Genomic DNA, 20,350 nt, shown 5'->3' with positions numbered 1-20,350 from the left:
ATATTTCAATTTGTTTGTTAAATGTTTGCATGTTGACATGATGTGCAATATCCTGTGATGCAATAAATTGTATGAAAGACGATGATGATGAACAGTAACCAATCTCATAACTCCTATAAGCAATACAAAATAGAGAGTTGGGCAAACACGAACCCCTGGATATACCAGAGGTGGGAGCAGGTGCCTAGAAGGAGTAAGCATCCCCTGTCGACCGGTCACACCCGCCGTAAGCCCTATATCTTGATCAGGCAAACGGAGTTATCCGTAGTCAAAATCAGTGTGCCAAGAACGGCCTAATAATCGGTATGAAACACGTCAGACAGCATTTGACCAAATGATAGGTTGTATTGGCACACTAGATCGTTATAACGGCCATAGAATTTGTGTAATGCTGAATGTGAATTTTTCCGTTTTACCCTCACCCACGAATTTACATCCTCAACGAATAAAGACAACTATTTAAATTCCAGAGTTATCTTTCTTACAAATATATAAATCCACGAAATTACGTCCCCACGAACCCGTAAAAATTCAGCAATCCACGAAAATTGGCCCCCACGAATTTAAATTATTCTACAGTATGTGAATTTTTCCGTTTTACCCTTTTTTATTCTTCGGTTTAAAGTAATATTCTGTGAAAGTCACATCCTGGTTTTTTTTTCTATTCTGTATCTACCCCAACTGACATATTCACAGTACTTGTTGGAAGGGCATGAATATTGCAAAAATTTCATAAAGTTCAAATCATAATACCACTGGCATCAAACGATTTACAGGTTCCCTCTGGAGACAGCATGCCAAGCTTGAGAAATTGCAGGGCCGTTAGAGGTTTGAGACAAACGCTGCATCCTCCGACTATGGCTGCATCACAGTGCCCTTGTCTGATGCTGTTAACAGCCTGATCAAGGGCCAACAGGCTGGAGGAACATGCCGTATCAAGGGCAAAGCTGGGACCTGGAGTGAAACAAATGGCAGTGTAGTTAACATCGTTAGATACCCACGGTCAGTTTTACCTGTCTTACCTCAGCATTCACCCAACAGGCATATTGTTGTCGATTAATTTGTACTTCATCCATGATCTATTATATGACGACAATTAAACAAGTTCTTTAATTAACTTATAGCAATGCTTCTTGTCAGCTCGAATATTGGTACAAGGGTGTCAGAGGAAACCCGAGTAAAGCCACGTGTGCGATTGGGAGACCACATTACCCTCTCACATAAAACCACTGCCGATCCTCAAGATACGTTATCCGATACCCCAAGTTGAAATGTGTGGTGGGTTTGAAAATTGAAATGGATGTTATTTTTCTGTTGTTGACTAGAGATTGACATTTCAACATTCACAATATTCTTCTGCTTAACTGATTGTTGATGTACAGGTCGAATTTACAATCGTATGTTGATTAGCCAACATTTTTTTATTTTTAGGTTAACAAACCCTCGTAATAAAATTTTGATTTTTTGAAACAGAACCACGACTATGAAAGTTTTCAAACAATTATAAAAAGAAACTTATTTCTGTATGCCTATGAACCAAGAGAATTTATTCTAAGCTAGGTATCAAAATGGAGTGCTAATGGGGGTAAGGGAGGATTTTCAAAGTGTCTCCTAAGTTTCATTATCTTACCACTTAAAGGGACTGGTTTACGGTTTTTGAAGAAAAAAGTATTGAACTGACTCCTTACGCCTGTACACTTCATGAAGCATATGCTGGTGTTAAGCGTTGCTGTTCATACTCTATCATATTTTCAAACATTAAATTTATTTTTGTTGATGATGTTAGGTACCAGTGGCGTCGCTGCTCCAACTAACCAGGTCTCCATCTATATGTGTAGACAAGATTTGGAAGCTGATGGCTACCCTGGGGAGTAAAATGTCGAGAGGGAATAGGTACGGCAGGGTACTCCCCCCTCCCGCTCGGTGTTGCTTAAACGTGAAACGGAAAACAGAACGTTCCACGTTCCATTTTCCGTTCCGCGTTGTATAGTGAGACTGGCTGTATATAGTGGGCCTTCCCCCGCTAGAAAAAAGGAATTTGACATGAAAGCTTCCTGACATAGAGTAAATTCAAGTTCATTCAAGTCATGATCCCCGGAGATAGGGTGGGACAAGAATAGGGGTGCTGATACGTGTATATAGGAACATTCGTTAATAATGTACGTATTTGTCTGCCCATGCATTACGTCGTTGTACATTAGGGTTAAGGGATATAGCCACCCGTTTAAGGGGAATGACTGTGGAGCGCCAAATGAACATAAACGCAAATAATTGAAGATATCTATGTTATTTGAAGATATGATCAATTCATTAGATGCGCGCTACAATTCAATTGAAGAGAGCAATAATTCAATTAATGCGCGTATCAATTCAATTAATGAGCACTATAATTCTCATCAATTGAATTGATGCGTTCATTCAATCAATCATTGGTCTCATCAATGGATTTCGTGCGCGAATCAAAGAAATTATTCCTCTTATCATTGCGTGCAATAATTCAATTAAATTGATGCGAGCAATAAATGTGCCATCTTCAACGTTGATACAAAAATTGGTCATCATTCTACAATAGATAATGGTTGTGCAATATTTTAACCAAAATTAAGAATATTTCAACGTAGAAGAATCGTTTTGTGTTAGAACTATGGCGGATATGCAACATGTAAATCTGCCATCCTATTAACTGATTAAGGGTCCATGACTTCTTTATCTTGCGAATAATATTACCTTTAAGGTCAAAGAAATAGGACAGTCTGTTAGCAAACATAGATCGTGTACACCCGGTCATGCTGTATCCCATCGTTTTCTGGGGGTCCATCGCCCATGCCTCGTGAGCCTCCGACGCACTGGCCCCAATAAACACGCCAGTCTTAGAGCCCCTGATACTGGAAGGGTTGGTGCCTGTAAAGTGGACAGTAACTTGAATAGCATATCCTTTATTAATTTTTTTTACCCCCAGCGTTTCGTTTCGCATTCAAATAACTTGTCAAAGAAGAAGGATGAAAGAGAAAACAGAGAAGGCATATGTGTGTCAGTTACACTATGATATATTCGAAACAAGCGTTCCATCAAATACATATTATCAATGAACAAATATACAGGCAGCCCCCCTCCCTCCTCCTCCTCCCCTCCCCCCCCCCGAATAGAGAGAGAGAGAGAGCAACAAGTCTGCACTCAAAAATGTTCCAATTTTTAACCCCAAGAAAGCTACAGTTTTGTAGCTAGGACATAAGGCCATCAATAATGATTTAATTTTGTGGAAATTTTGATTTGGTAGATTTCTAAAAATCGTGCACATAATTGGGAAGGTGGGGTGGGGGTAATAGTGAAGAAACAATAGAATTACTGTAAGTTCTTACGTTGAATTACAAATATAGTTTGCCAATACGACAGCAATCGTGTAAGGAAAGTTACACCTTTCCATAAATAGAATAAAAATAAATAACTAATATATATATAAATAGGAAGAAGTGACCGACAAAGTCGGAAGGGATAAGAATATATCTCAAACTAGAGCAAAGCTCGTTGCAAAGCAACGAGAGGTCTTCCGTCGGAGCTGTGTGACATAAAAACCTTGAACTTGACCATATGTCCTTGGGTCAGGTCCTAATGCAGCCTCAATTAACATGAAAATCTGTTGTAAGTATGAAATCTAAATGTTTCTTCATTACAGCATATGGTCAGGACAGGGTTTGTATTTTCAAAAAAGTGAACTTGACAATATGAGCATGGGTCAAGGCCAGGACACTTCCTTTGATCATATGGAAACTTTTCTTTCAGTATTAATTAAAATTTGCCATTAGTTAGATCTATTAAGACTCTAATCAATTTTTAACTTTTAGACCTTTAGAAATGGTGCAAATGACCTTACATCAAGATTATTTATGTTATTGTCATTAATAATCTTTATGTGAAGATTGAGCTAACGGTGTATTTTTAAAAGTTGCGGTCTGGGCACATTTGCACGGATAGGCGGACTTGGTGATATCTTAAACTTTGTTTGCTGGAACTATAATTAGTGTTCGGTAATATTGCTATCTGTTCTTCCGGCTCGAAGAGACAGTCTCTTTTGTTAGATTGTCAGATACTAATGGGAAGGTTTTATGAAAAGTAGTGTTTTATGATGTGGATATCATAAAAACATTGCTTTTCACCAAGGTGCAATGGGCAATAACGGTGACGGTTTTCCATTCCCAAAGTCAAAAATCCTATTTCGGGGGGGGGGGGGGGGGGGTGGGGTGGGGTGGGGTGGGGTAGGTTCCAACTTTTCTGTACACCAAAAAATTTGTTCTTTACATAACATTAACGCATTTCACTACAAAAGTGGGGGGGGGGGGGGCAACAGGCCTTCCAATGACCATTTTCATAGTAAATTAACAGTAAAACGTTAGGTTTCCTGCCCCCCCCCCCCCCCCCCCCCCGGGTTTTACGTGCCTGGAAAGGGCATGACCGTAAATTAACGATCTGTATTGTATACTGTCAAGCATATGTTGGCAAAAATATTGGAGGGTGGGAACTGGAACTTCCTGTCCTTCCACCAATCATTTGAAAAATCCGATTTTATTAAAAACATAATTTTCTGTAAATCGTTGTGTTTGCAAATTACATTAAAACGGTAATGTTTTTGTGTGTACATGTATTGCCGCTGATCGCTGGTACACATGCGATGGCTCCGAACTCGGGCAATCGAGCCATGGGTTACGTAATTGTAAACAAGAACAAACCCCGGTGTGTATGTAAAATGCTTGCAGTTAATGACTGAATGAAATGAGACTGATTCGATGTGGATTTCTGATGATTTTCTATACATGTTTAGAGTTGGTATAATCATGATAAGAACCCGTGATTTAAAAAATAAAGTTTATAAATTATTTGTTATGCTTACAAAAAGGATCCATTTTTTTCACTTTGTAGAGAATGCAGAAAGCTTGTGTATCAACTGGCTAAAGTAGAGTTAAATCACAGATTGCTTGTCCACATGTGATGAATCTCCAAAATTAAACACAATAAGACGCTTGAGATGTATATATATATTTGGGGCGCTCTTGTCTTTTTCATTTCACTTATAAAAACCGCATCTACTTGCACGCATGATTGTATTTAGATGAAATGAAATGAACCGACAAATAAATCCTTCTGTATGCAGACAATTATAAGTTAATAAAACTTAAAACTACTTCATTTTATTTAGTACGATTTTTTCTGACAATTAGAAACGTCACATACCCTTACCGTAAACTTATTGTGAGGAAAATGACAACCCGATAAATAATCAGGAAAATTGTGTAGGTTTTTTTAAATGTATGTATAACTTGACACAAATATTATGAGGTCCATTGATCACTAACTCGAAATGTTTGCGGTAGCATCTTTACAATTACTTTATAATTGAAATAAAACATAATATAATTGTTAATTAAGTATGATATAATGTAAAAGGATTCAAAATGATTTCAAACATAATTTTCCAGTAATTGATGTGTTTATTTATGCGATGGACGAAAGCCGAGTTAGCTTCGATGTTTTTGTTTTGATTATGCAAGCTTGTCACTCTGGCCACCTGCGAGCGAGGCGAGAGTTGGGTTACATAACTGTATAAACAACGCTGACCGTGAAGAATGTAAACAGCTTGCAGTTATTGACCATGATTTATTTTACGTTTGAACGTTTTATTTTTATGTATATTACTTATTTTAATTCTAATATGAAACAAATAAAAGATAATTTATCTCTCTCCTTTTGTTGTTGTTGAAGGTTTGTTTATGTTAAAACGAAAGAAAAAGAGAAATGTATCACTAAATAATTTGTATTTGAACCACAGAGCATGTTAAAAACCTTATTTAAAATGAATATTAGTATCTATTGTAGTCAGGTATGTTATTTTTAGCAAGTTTATTTCAGTTATACGCATGAAGAGTTCTCGCTCACTTGCCAAATGAAAATGGCTACTTGTTTACGGGTATAGCTTTTTACTCTAATATAACACAAGATTCGAACAAAATAACAATTTCATGAGATAAATAAGATGTTAAAGAACAACTTTTCCATCGGAAGCCATATCGAATTCTTTGCCGTTTTTGAGCTATAAAGCGAAAACTTCTAGGGGCCGTAGATCCCTAATTTAAGGGGCCAGCCCCTTTTTACTGGTGTCAAATAAAAGCTCTTGAAATTCTACACAACTTTTATTTTACATGTCTTAACAAAATATTTTTAGTTTAAAAGATACAAAGGAAATTATGTGCAAATTTTCGCTCTTTCAGGCGTCCTGATTTTTGACCCCTCTCTATCGCCATTTTAAATGGCGAAATCAAAAAACAAAATATGATGTGTACAACTACAATGCTTCTACTTTACCAATTCAGTGTTTTCTCTGCTCCAATTATTATAGTCTCGGAGCCTTTATCTGGAAACCAAAGCCCCTAAAATTTCACTAAAAGGGAAATAACTCGCAAGCGGAAGAGAATATCCAAAATGTTTAAAAGTATTTTGAAAGTCTTTAGTAAAATGTATTAAAGCTGAAAATTTGAGCAAAATCGGTTGAGGAATGAGCGAGATATGAAGCTTTAAAGTTAGCGTCTAGGAAAAAAAAAAAAAAAGAATAATAAGAATAATCTTAACCAGCACAATAAGTAGAAGGTCTTCCGTTGCTACGGAAGACCTTAATAAATTTCAATCTCTACACCGCGTCATTTGTCCCATCAAGGCCCAGTCCCACCGAGCTAGCGACCTGGTTATTCGACCTAGCTGCGACAGAATTTTTTTGTTTTTTTTTTGGAATCGTGGGCAAATCGTAGAAAGGGCGCGCGACTGATCGCCAAAGTCGTGGGTGATCGCCAAAGTCGTGGGTGATCGCCAGAGCGAAATCAGTCGCAGCAAGGTCGATGATCGTGTTCAAAACTTCGATTCAATGTCGCAGATGCTGTTCTCCATCTTGTTCTGTCTTGGGCTGTTCTCTTGGCCTCACCCCAGATCATGTTGATGTTTCTGAGCTCTGCCTATAGAGCTGATCGTACCTCGGCAAATTTACCATTAATCGCACGATTTAGAAAACATGAGATCCAGTGTGCTTTAAACGAAAAACTGAACCCAGAAAGACCAGAGAAGCAAGCTGCAATTGAGCATATGGTCAGTTTGATACATACTGTGCAATAGTAGTATTGTCGGCTGTGGAATTTTTCAAAATATGTGATAGCATGCTGGCTTGAAGTGTTGCAGTTCATCCCCTATGTATTTTCAAAAATGAAGTTTCTTTCTCATGTCAGACGGGTTCGATCGCCGCTGGTCAGATAGCTCAGTTAGTAGAGCACCTGACTAGAGCAGTCTCATTAAAATCAAACCTCTCACTTATCGAGGCGAAATGAAAGGTTTGATTTTAATAAGACTGCTGACCAGAGATTCAGGTGTTTCGGTTTGTTCCGTTGCATTTTCTCCCTTCTGGTTACATTTGGTGCCGTTGACCACCCCTGGACTTCCAGGTGAAAGTCCTATCAGGGGCAAAAAGAATCTGGGTTGTGCGTCTTCAAGGGCGAAGACCTTTTTAAAGGAGGGACGAATGTAGCGATCAGACGGGTTCGATCACAGGTGGCCAGATAGCTCAGTTGGTACAGCTCCTGGTCATAGATTCGGGGCGCCCGGGTTCGAATCACGGTGTGGTCCTTTGCATTTACACTTATAAAAATTTACATTCTGCTTTCATTTCTGTCGAAATTCCCGGGAGTTGCTAAACCGGAAGACGGGAAAATACTGTATATGTATTAATATTATGACGAAGTCAGCATTTTGTAAAATCAAAAGGCTTATTACGAACAAGGGAAGCAAAAACAAGAGGCCCATTGCTCATCTTGGCCCATATTTAAAGATTTTCCCTATATATATATTCACATGTAAAACATTGATCCCTATTGACAGACGGACGACGGGTGATCAGAAAAGCTGACTTGAGCTTTCAGCTAAGGTGAGCTAATTACAGAGAGAACGGGAAGGCATCGTCAGCTTCCACCGTTTCATAAGTTATACTAATGCATATGTATTCTAGAAACTTATTATGAAAAACATTAAACAAGCGCTTGCGGGACAGGGAGACGTAAAATTGAATTTTGTTAGTGACATCACAAACTGCGCATGAAAAAATACTGCAATAATTAAAAGTTATGTAATGGGTGATATCCACTGGATAAATGAGTAAACATGTGATAAAATCGGGTATGTAACATTGTTTTCCAAAAAAGAGGGGTGGTGAAGATGATTTTACAATTGTCTGAAAATTCTTGACAAGTAAAAGCAAATAAATATAACGAAACCCAAAAAGCTTCAAATTCTAAATCATGGGGGAGGAAAAGAGGGGATGGGGGTGATCCTGAAATTCAATTCATTGGTCCCTGGTGTACTGATCTACACAAATAACAATTTTCAAAAGATTGAATCAGTCGCGTACTTAACATACAGATTTCAACAGAAAAGTTACATTAAAGGTACGGATTCGATATATATTAACAATTTTATTGTTCCGTTCATTGACACCTGGTGTAGGCCTACATGCATGTATTTTTGTCCGGCGCAGTGTGAAATGATTTCAAATTAACAATTGCGTGCGTTAGTCGCTCATGTATTTTCTGGCATATCTATAGTGTTTTTTGGTCGTCGAAAATATTGATAAAAAGTAATAATGAAGAATTGCTGACACTTAACCTGATCTAAAGATGACGAAGACTGCGAAAAATCACATACGGGACACATAAATATAATAAAATGACTAAGTATTATATATTTTGTACAGTCATATCATTTGTCAGCAATTACACTTGCTTTCTACAAAAATTCCTTAACTGGCACTTAAATACAATCAGAAATAGTAATTTCTCTATATATCCCTTATAATGACGCAATCACTTGAGGACTCCACAACGTGTTGTGGGCCCTCTGTATAAAGGGAGAACTAAATCGTGCTGCCCTGTGAAAAATGTCATGCACAATCGAAGTTTCAGAACGCCAACTTATCAGAAGATGCAAAACTTTTGCAAGTTGCGGTGGCGTTACTACAGGAAAATAGGCCTAACCGTAGCAGGGTTAGGCCTACAGGAAACCGCATACAAGTATCCCTGCAGAACATGATCAGCTAGACCAAGGCCATACATTAACACGTGTAATTAACTAATATTTAAAGTATTTCATTGTTTAAATGATATTGCCCTCGAACTCCAAGGGAAATTTAAGCGTCCCGTCCCCAACACGCACAAACATTTTTTGTCGAATGTTCAGATTTGGATCATTTTTATCTTTGTGGAGTTTTTTCGTCAAGGGTTTTCGCTCTTTTGACTAGTAAAAAGCAGAGCATGTATAATTGAGAACAAGGAGGTTGAAAAACAATTAACTTTATAAAAATAAAAACAGAAAACCACACACATTCATATTGTTATTCTGTTCAAGGTAGAAAACTTTTGCAGCTTCTGATATGTTGGCGTTCTGGGAGTCTGACATGATTGGCGATTTCGCGGGAATAACGTGTTTCATAATATATGTACACATCAAACTTCCGCCAGAGGTCGTTTGCACACAAACTGTGCGTAGCCTGGTTCCCGAGGCCTTCCGATGTGTGCTTGCACATCGGAAGGCCTCGGGAACCAGGCTAACTGTGTGCGGAGACGCAGAAGACTATGGGTAGTATGATGTACACATATATAATGATTACGTAGATTAGACTCGTGCGCCATCTAGCGTTGATTCTGTCTTTATGCACGCCATCTAACGTCAATTCAGTTATACTATCGTTGGGTTTGCAACGGAGTCTGTTGATTTTATTTTCAGCTGGTTTCTTTTGTTTTTCAGTATGATTGTTCATTTTGCATCAACGTCTTTTTTTTTTTTTTTTACCCTTTCCACCGCCTATGCACAAGCCTTGTTTACATAACAAGGAAGACCGCCGCGGTGGCCGAGAGGTTAGAGCGTTCGCCGCGCATGCGGAAGGCCGGGGTTCGACAGACCGAAGTCGTTAAAACAGGTAGTGACAGTTCCATCGCTAAACGCTCGGCATAAGGTGTGAATGTCACGGGTCCTCGGAGATGATCTTAAAAACGGATGACCCAGTAGATGTGGCACGCTAAAGAACCCTAACTGCTCAATGGCCATAAGCACCGAGCATAGGCCTAAATTTGAAGCCCTTCACCGGTCTTGGTGACGTCTCCATATGAGTGAAAAATTCTCGAGAGAGACGTTAAGCAAGATACAATCAATCAATCATAACAAAGAATTGTGAGCTCTATATCTCGCTTGTAACTTAACAAACGATATTCAAATTTTGATTGACCATCAGAAATACTTTTTAAAATAGTTAAGCATTGTAGACAATGAAAATGGAGAAATAAAGTTAGAAAATTTTCAGCTTGAAAATTGTGTCCGCGTCCCTCTGGAAAAAAAAAAGCAACACTCGGAATTCCCAACCGTTGAAAAAAGACGTTTTGCAAAGAAAATCCATATACGTACGCGAATTATTCACAGCTACAGCGCATTCATTGGGAAATGGCTACCATTACAATTTGTAACGATATCAAAGGCAAACACATTGGAAATGTAAATATATACATAAGTATCTAACGAAAGCTGCTGCACTAGATATGTTTACTCTTAAATATCTCCCAAAATTACATTGTCAACATTGAATTGTAACACCTGTATTAATCTACCTGAATCAACGATCGCTTCATAGGTCACTTCTAACAGCATACGCAACTGAGGGTCCATCCTATTGGCCTGTTTCGGATTGACACCGAAGAAAGCTGCATCAAATTTATTAAGTGTCTTCAATTTCCCACTTCTTTTTGGTAATCCATAAAGACCTTTATATGAAGATAGTTGTTGAAAATTATTCTGGATATAATCGAAATAGTAAAACTCACTGTTAAAGAGGTTCGCATCTGAGATTTGGAGTAATGTAAATTTTTTGGGAAGTTTATTTTTTATTTCTACAGTGAAGGAGAATTAGGAAATTAAAAAGATAAACTGGGGTCACAATGCTTGTTATTGAGCTATGTTCTTTTTGTACTTATAATTCATTCAATTAAACATAATTTGTCTGTTGGTGTCAACACAACATAAGCAACACAAATCAATCATTACATAAAATAGATACACAATCATGTCTTATATATGACTTTTTTTGCATTGGATATACGGGGGAAAAAATTCAGTTGAATAGGGTTCAGTAATAGATGTGTAATATGTTTGCACCAATGGGATCAGTATTGAACCACTAAATAATTAGTTGAACCATCCTGCGCAGTTTTACTCAAAAGCTCAGGAGCCAACCTCTTTAAGCATATTTTCGTGACAACCAAACGATAAAATTTCCTAAATTCTGTAAACCTCTTCTTTGTAATGTATAATATGGCGATAACATTATCCCTCTTAAAAATTACCATTCAACAAAAATACAAAAATCGCTTTGTGTAGCGACATAACAATAACGGAGCGGATCAAAGATCTTATTTTAATCAGATTGACAAAAATATACCGGGCTGCCATCTTCTATTGTCTTCTGACACCATATCGTCGCCATTCATGAGATGCTGTTCAAACTCCTCCATATTTTCCGACTCCGGTAATCGACACGATACACCGCTGATGACAAGTTCACAAGTTCTCCTCTCTATAACGGGCGGATCCAACTCAACCTCGCTCAACAGTTCCATTGGAAAATCTGCTGGAGGAATTGGGTCGTCCAATATTCTTGCAGGCATCTTCTAAATCTTGAATATATATTATGGTTATCTAACATATATTACAAACATTACAGATATCAACATGTATTTTAAATCACAATGGAGTAATCACACGGAAAATTGGTGGAGGGGCGGGGGGGGGGGGGGCACAACCAATTTAAAAGTCGCACGTACGGCCGGAGATCTAAAAGTCGCACGTACGGCCGGAGATCTGAAGACCACTTGAGGGTTATAGCTAGTTAAAATAAAAATCTACATTCAAACAATTTCCGAGGAACTTTGTATACATTATGATTTTCTTTTATTTGAAAAAAAAAAAGAAGACAAAAACGCAGCACGTTAATTTAACCTACCTCAGTACCTGCGCCCCCTTCTAAAGTCTGAGTCTGAGTCTGTCCCCACTGCTCGTTTAGCTAGTACGACCGCGCACGCACACGCACACACACGCGCACACACACACACACTTACATATATATCATATCATATCTTGTTCTGAACTAATGTTTAGAATATACTCTTGTAAGTCAAAATGTCTTTCTGGGCCCTTGATTGCTAAATGAAATATGTAAGTATGAATTAATATGATGAATAAATTTAAAAAAAAAAAATCTGAGTTTTTCATGATCCTGAAATTTTTTAAAACATATTATTCATGTATCGTGCATCTCTTAAAATTGAAAATCTAAATATACACAGAAACAGTTGAATTTATTATTATCATTATTGTTATTTTGATAAACTATGGTAAGATAAACTTGCATGAGCATGTATTTCTTAGCATTCGTAACTTACCATTAATGTCAAAAACACTAATGAATATATATAAATAATGAATTTTTAATTTTTTTTTATTTTTTAAAATAAATTCTTATGAATTAAAGTTATCAGTCTTAAATTTAAAGTTTGTAAATAGTGTAATAGTATTAACTTACTTTGAACAGTCAAAAGCTTCAAATGTAAAAGTTATCACTAAGATTCTTCTTGCTGCTCGTGTAAATCGGGAATAAAAAAAGTGTTTTTATACGTATGATACGACCGTCTGATGTGGCCCCATTTCAAATCGACCAATCGGATTGCGTGATACATGAAAATATCACATGTTCTGTGTCCACAAGGTGCGCACCTGCGTTACTCATGCGTTTTAATGCAAAACCGAGTGTCAGGAAAAATATTACAAATGATCTCTCTTTATCTCTCTCTTTGTCTATCTCAAAAGATTGAATTCTACATATTAAGTTCACAGTCAGTTTATGCATGTGTATGAAATGTTTATTCACCAAGGGTCCTTGGTTGTGGCGGCCTGGCAGGCATGCATGTACATACATTTTAACTATAATACCTAGTTGTAACTATATATATATATATATATATATATATATATAAATAACAATCATTCAGATGTACAACTACTGTCAGAGTTCACACTTGCTGCACTGCAAACATTTTTATAACATATAGTACGCATGTACATTAATCAAGTAATACTGATTTCAGACAAAACTTAAATTAACGTAATGAAATATACAAATAACCAAACTGTTTCACAGTGTCAGTTTCAAAAACAGTGGATATAAATTATAGTGTTAGGTGAATACATGTATAAAATTATAATATCAATATCAATTAATTGATACTAGAGTTTTAATAACTACAGTTTGCAAGCATAATATAGACAGGATCCAATTGTTCTGAATGTTTTATGTCTATTATAACATTATTAACCGAACAACAAGAATTGAAAATATCACGAGGATGATAAAAAAAAACCAAAAACTTATTTTTGAACACTTGTACAAGCAACACACGTTTGTTGTTGTTGTTTTATTTTATTTTTTTATTTTTTGTTTGTTTTTTTTTTTTAGTAAATTATTATATAGGCGAATAATTATACATGGAAGACTATATGCATTGTTGAAATTAACTGCAGAGCTGTATAGTTTTACGAGGACAACAATATTGGGATTCGTAAACATTCTGAGTTGGTCACTCGAATTGATGTAAGAACGATTTAGTTTGAATATTCGTAGATGTCGCTGGAATCGGAATGCTGTCGCCATATTGGACTGGAGGAACAATAATCAACGTATTGAAAATGATGTAAAATCATATTCTCATCAAGTATTTTTTTTTTTAATTTGACTCTGTATATCCATAAAACATCAAAATGTCGGCCCAGGAACAGATGAGAGCAATGCTAGATGAGTTGATGGGGACGTCGAGGGACGGTAAGTGATCCATTTGTTGTTTACCACCACAAAATATATGCGCAAGATTTTCTACCGCGTATAACATTACTGCATTCACTTCCAACATATGTATACAAATCTATATATTTATTGTATTTACATGCATGCAAATTACATACATGAATATCCATGGTATCACTCCACAGTGCGCCCACCCCCAGGGCCCTCTCGCTAGTTAAAATAATCAGTGGTTCGGGACAGGCCCTCACCACAGTTAGAATGCCCCCCCCCCCCCCCCCCCCCCCATGTACCCGTAATGTTGCAGAATCGCTCCAAACATTTTAAAATCACCAAAGAATAAACTCTTAGATTTCAAGCTAAATTTGATTAGATCTAGAACTAAGTTAATTCGTAAGTCCTTAACACTGTTTTAAAAAAAACGTAGAATAATATTGTAAACTGGACACTTTCAAATGTCATTTTTCTTGGTTTAAATTGACTGTCATTTACTGAAAACTGTCATTGAAACACCCTGCTGTTTTCCAAAATGAATGCTCAATGAAGAACCACCCACTACCATATATGGAAAACATTGAAACATACCTTTCGCAAAGAGCTTGAAGACAAAAAGAGTATGATGTGCAGTGGACAGAATTACCCTGTAGAATTAAATACAAACATGCAATTTTTGCTTCAAAGTTAAATTAACCTAACTTTTTGGTCATTGTTTATTCAAATGAGGTAAGCTTTGAGTTTGACCAAATGAAAAGTCAGATGGAGTCTAGTTATACCTTAATGCACTGGTTTGGGTTTTTTCCCTACCTCTTTATTTGAAATGTTTTCCCCAATTTCAAGCAGATGTTGCTGTTTTTTCCTATTAAAATGGAAAGGCCTAGGCCCCTGATATCAAGACCTAAAATAATTTCTGGCAGACTTGCATATCAGCAGAGCAACCCTTTCCTGACCAAGATTGGATTATTGAGAGTTCAAAACTGCACTTAACCTGATATATATTAGAGTTGTCAAACTTTTTGGAAGGCTGTCGGACATTTGGACTTACAGAGTTCAAAATCTTGTCAATCTGTGTGCAGATTCACAGGAGTCAGTGATTTTATCAGTAAAGGCAATGTAAACAACAACCACTGAGCTTTGTAAGCGAAGTGACAGGAATACAACACAATTTCAGAAAATTCTGCTCTGGTGCTTTATTTAGTCAAAAACACAACAGCATGCGGTATAGTTATTTGCAACCCAGGATGTTTCCCACCTGATTCCTTGAACGATCCCCCTTTTCATTGCCATAATTAACACTAAAATCCAATATGAACAAGATCTCGAAAAAAATCAATCGGCAATTGCTGAATAAAACTCAAGATTATCTACACGTCGTTGATGTTGTTTTTATTTTTAGAGGCTCATGTGAGCTTTTCTGATCAAAATTTGTCCGTTGTTTGTCATCGGCGTAAATTTTTCAAATTTTCATCTTCTTCAGAACCACTGGGTCAATTGCAACTAAACTTATCACAAAGAACCCCCCGTGTAAAGGGAATTCAAGTTTGTTCAAATGAAGGCCATGACCCCTTCAAAGGGTAGATAATCCCAAAAATGGGGTGGGCCATTAAAATTATTTTTCTCAAGAACCACTGAGCCAGAAAAGCTAAAATTTACATGAAAGCTTCATGACATAGTGGAGATTCAAGTTTGTAAAGATCATGACCCCTGGGGTTAGGAAGGGACTACAATATGGGATCAAAGTTTTACATGCGTATGTATGGGAAACCAAACTTGGCACAAAGCATCCTTGGATGAAATTTGTTAATATGAAAGGCCATTCCTGTCTACAAGGGCAATGATAATTAATGAATTTGTAGTCAAGTTTAATAATTAAGTTTGATAATTAATGAATTTTTAGTTGTTACCTTTGTAAAAAAAATTCTGAATCAAGCTACTTTTGCACAAGCTTGTTTTTTGCTAGGAACTGCTGCTCAGGTGAGCGATGTGAAGTATGGGTCTTTGTTGTTTTTTTTTAGCTAGCTACTTTATTTCAAAAATGGAAACCCCAAGGATGATGTTGTTCTGATGATCGATATTTTATACCTAGCGATTATCGATTATTTTTCTCAATAATAAATTTTTCGAAATGTATTGACATGTGTATTCTGGAGATTTTTCAATCCCAGTTTGAATTTTCTCTTTGATCATTCAGTAAGCAAACAATCCATACTAGTTGGAAATATTTTGGGTTTTAAAAAAACTAAGAGGTGAGGCAACATGAAAACACAATCTTGACGTAGCAAACTATGTAGGAAATCTTACCAAAACAAAGCTAAGCACAAGGTGCTAAATGTATGACGAAAGTTTCAGACAATGAATTTAGTGTAATGACTGACAAGAAGTCTGAATTATTGGTTATTTTATGATTCTTTGTTTTTATTTATATTTGTTTTGTTGTTGCACTTACATAATAGTACCCAAGAAAGACAAATACAAGTCGGAAGATTTCTTTGGTTTTAGTAGTCTTTGATATGTTACACCTTATAAAGTGTAATAAACAATTTCTTACCAGATGAATATATGGACAAATGTATACAAATTACTTTCAATAAGAAAGTTGATTTATTTGCTTCTGGTAAATATATATTAAGAAACCGACTATAATCAATAATCGCATCAAAAGGCTTCTTCAGCTATTCCGATTAATCATTTTTCAATCGATTCCCAACACTACCCAGGGAAGAGGAAGTGCACGGTTTTAGATCACAAAAATTTTTTACGATTGTGCAGTATTCCAACAAGTAAAGCCAACAAGAACTGACAAACCATTTCACTGCTCTGTGGAACATTGATGTAAAAAGAAAAACATTTGGTGAGATTTTGACGAAGTCAAGTAGATATGAAGAAATGTCACTGCATAAACGCCATTGAAGTGCACATTATGCCGACATTGAATCTGCTTTATGCATGTGGTTTTCCAATGCCAGGACACAAAACATACCAATTTCAGAAGAAATACTCGGAAGTATTAAAGCTAAACAATTTTGAACAGGACTGGGCATTTCAGGTTTCCTTTATTCAAACAGTTGGCTGTGAGGGTTAAAGGTACACCATCATGGAATTTCCTCCCAAATCATTTCAGGTGAAAGTGTTGATGTCGATCCCCATTTATTATCAGATGGCAGAAAAAAAGGTTTCAAATGTTATTAAGGATTAAGAATTTAAAAATGTGTTCAATATTGATGAAATTTGGCTTATTTGATCGTCTTTTCTGTGGCAGATCATTAACAAACAGCTGGTTCAACATAAGGCATAAAAAAATTGAAGACAAGTAACTGTTGCTCTCTGTTGCAGTGCCGATGGCAGCAAAAAATTAAAATCCTTTCTTATTGGGAAATCAAGAAATCCCAATTGATTCAGAAATTTCAGTGTTGGATTTTACATATTGTGACTATGAACACAATAAGGAAGCTAGGATGATCTGTCTTATATTCTGATTGGATTGATAAATTTAACAACAAAATGAGACGACCAAATAGCCAAATCTTGCTTATAATGGACAACGACACAATGCACCTTGCCATATCCCACCCTTCTAAAACATTAAAATTCATTTTCTGCCTCAGGCTATGACAGTTCACTTGCAGCCGTTTGACGCGGATATAATAGTTTCAAAAAATATGCGGCTTACAGTTCATCAGTTTATAGACTCTGACCACGATGCTCAACCAAGTGTAGTTGTGAACGATACAGAAGTTCTTGAGACTATGAAAAAAAGCAACTACAGAATCAGATTCAAACAATAGTGATGATGAAATTTAGAAAAAAGAACCAAAAAAAAAACCAACCTCTACCAACAATATCAGATGCAAAAACTGCAATGGAAACTGTAATTAAATTTCTTGAGCATGATAATTAAACAACCGAAAATGAGATCAACAAGTGTTCGTTAGATAAAAAAATTTATCTTATTTAATCCAATCGTCTTCTAAACAAAAAACAATTCATAACTTTTTTGAAAAACAAATAACGTGTTATATGCATGTACACATATGACATAAATTGTTTATACAAAATGTAGCCCAAATGAATTACTTAACTGATTTTCTTTTGACTGCTTAATGAATTGACAGTAGAGTATCAAAGTTTTGCATGAGAATATATAGCATAAAATTCTTATCTTCAAGAACAACAGAGTCCTGATTTGTCATATCAATATGCAGGCATCTACAGGTAGTTCAAATTTAAGTTTATTCACATTGGGGGTCCCAGGGGTAGGTAATATACAGTAAATTTATTAAAACAAATTCAAGAGTAACAGGACCAAGCTAAATCATATCAAACTGCAAATGTTCCAAACTATTTTCTATGTCACCATGACTGTAGCCAGGAGGCATATTGTTTTTATCTTGTCTGTGTGTTCAAAACTTAACCTTGCTCACAACTTTGAATGGTGAATGATAGGGCATAAGCATTCCTTGTGACAAGACCATTTTTCATGGCACCAAAGTTTTGGACTTGGCATTGACTTCGGAGTTTGACATATTCTCACAAAATCTTGTGAATGCTTTTCCTCCTGTTTGGTTATTGGATAGACTTGAAACTTGGTACAATGCTTCATCATGCCATCAGCATTCTTTGGAAAACTACGCTACATTATATGAAGAACCTTGAGTGGTGCTTGTGAACTGCCTAATGTTCCGATAATGTTTGATCGTAAAAACATTTATGAAACTGTACTAATAGAAATACTTTGTTCAACTGTATTAATCCATACTATTTCATAAAAGATGCTTGTATTCTACGGTCGTTTTTCATTGATTAACGTGGATAATTTGCAGAGTGGAGCATATAACTATGATTGTTTACTTGGTTAATAAGTTTAATTGTAATTATGTGACACAATTTCAAATATTTCATGAAAAAATATTGTAAAACTAAAAAGACAGTTCAAAACACCATAAGTGTGAGGAATTTCGTTTCAAAAAGTTCTTACGCGAGGATGGGACTGTTGGAATTTCCTCAACTAGTGGTAAAGCGGTGTCTGTAAAGTGGACTGCAGATCACAGAAATTTCAGTCTCTCAGTATTTATGTTTGATTAAATCAAAACACAGGCAAGTACATATCCATCTGAATATATTGAATGAATTTTATTTGAAATAGACAAATTTTCTTAAACTAATTTGATTAAAAATCTAATATTAAATAAGTATAATGTTAATATGAATAAAATAACCTGATAGAAATAACCTTATAAAATGGTTTCTGTGTTCAATGTGTATAAAAATGAATGTAATGCATTTGAATATTAATTAGATTTTTTTAGACAAACTGGTATGACGTCTTTAACAAAGATTTTCCTATGAATATATACCATGCTGAGTGAACATTTAAATGCATCACATTTTTTCTTCACTTTTATTGATAAATTAATAAGCACAAAGTTTTGCTTTTCATATTTTCCCAATTTGAATGTTTTATGCGTCAATTTTCCCAATTCTACAGACCTTGGACCCAGTTTGAAAGTGGTAGGAAAACCTCTGCCCTCTATCAATACCATAAATAAGCAATATGTCCAACAGAAATGCAGTCTTAACAAGTACATTACAGCATACAGAGTAATTCCAACTGTCCCATGGGAGTAATGATATAAGCCATGGTGTTTCAAAGAGTTCAGCTGGACATCCAAAAATCATTTTGATAAGGGTCAAATTGCATCTGTCCAGTTAAAGATTAATTAATGAGTATAATATAAGAAGACTATTGAAATGATTTTTCACTCCTTTAGTTATGGAGCACAACTCAAAATTGTTCAGTAATTCATACCATGTGAAATAAATTATCTAAATACATTAGATATGTTTTGAAATATTTCTGTAGTTATTTGAACTATTCAAGAGATATATTGACAAGTCAATTGTTGCACCAAGGTTGACATGATTTTGTCTCATGGACACCCATCTGTTTATAATGAATAAACATCTGAAGGGTGTATCATGTGCCATGGAGGTGCACTTTAGTAAGTTTATTTTTATTAAATTGATGTGTGTCATTATTGGTCAGATCAGCTGGCTTCAGTTTGGTGCCTAGAAGTAAGACATCTGAGGAATTATTCTTAAAACTAGAAATAAATTGTAAATAGAACTTGTATGTATCTGAATAAAAATAACAGTAAGGTGAATACAATTAATCGAATACTATAGCTGCTTTTACTGGCTACCATGGGATTTTGTCTTCCCCTCACAAAATGCCATTTCTAATTCATTCTAATGCCTAAACCATTGAGATGTGGACATTGGCATATATATTGGAGAATTATACATATCAAAATTTTATTTTGTATCATTCATGTAAGAGTTTTTAGATGAAAAGGGCTTACATTTGAATATTTTTTTATGTTACACAGTAACTGAGAAGAGCAGATAGATAAATCGGGTCTTGAGCTTTTTAGCCTT

The 20,350-nt window shown here is 35.8% G+C and overlaps 2 protein-coding genes across 4 annotated transcripts in view; one reads left to right on the top strand and one right to left on the bottom strand.

Annotated features, from left to right (window-relative positions):
* LOC130053943 (fatty acid synthase-like) overlaps positions 1 to 12,752 on the bottom strand; it is a 30,023-nt gene extending 17,271 nt beyond the window's left edge. For both annotated transcript variants that reach the window (XM_056161722.1, XM_056161723.1), the window contains exons 1-5: positions 12,647 to 12,752; positions 11,507 to 11,741; positions 10,680 to 10,832; positions 2,728 to 2,901; positions 754 to 954 (exon numbers count right to left, since the gene is read on the bottom strand). In XM_056161722.1, coding sequence (XP_056017697.1) covers positions 754 to 954; positions 2,728 to 2,901; positions 10,680 to 10,832; positions 11,507 to 11,732 — 754 coding nt within the window. In that variant the 5' untranslated portion in view covers positions 11,733 to 11,741; positions 12,647 to 12,752. The remainder of the gene's footprint in view (positions 1 to 753; positions 955 to 2,727; positions 2,902 to 10,679; positions 10,833 to 11,506; positions 11,742 to 12,646) is intronic.
* Positions 12,753 to 13,716: 964 nt separating this feature from the next.
* Positions 13,717 to 20,350, top strand: part of LOC130053942 (putative RNA-binding protein Luc7-like 1) — a 16,317-nt gene continuing 9,683 nt past the window's right edge. Inside the window, exon 1 of one of the 2 annotated variants that reach the window (XM_056161717.1) lies at positions 13,717 to 13,939. In XM_056161717.1, the coding sequence (XP_056017692.1) occupies positions 13,879 to 13,939 (61 nt within the window). In that variant the 5' untranslated portion in view covers positions 13,717 to 13,878. The remainder of the gene's footprint in view (positions 13,940 to 20,350) is intronic. The other variant, XM_056161718.1, reaches the window with a different exon arrangement.

Source organism: Ostrea edulis, chromosome 4 (genome assembly GCF_947568905.1).
Source record: "Ostrea edulis chromosome 4, xbOstEdul1.1, whole genome shotgun sequence".
NCBI lineage: Eukaryota > Metazoa > Mollusca > Bivalvia > Ostreida > Ostreidae > Ostrea > Ostrea edulis.
This window is presented reverse-complemented; position numbering and strand designations above follow the sequence as displayed.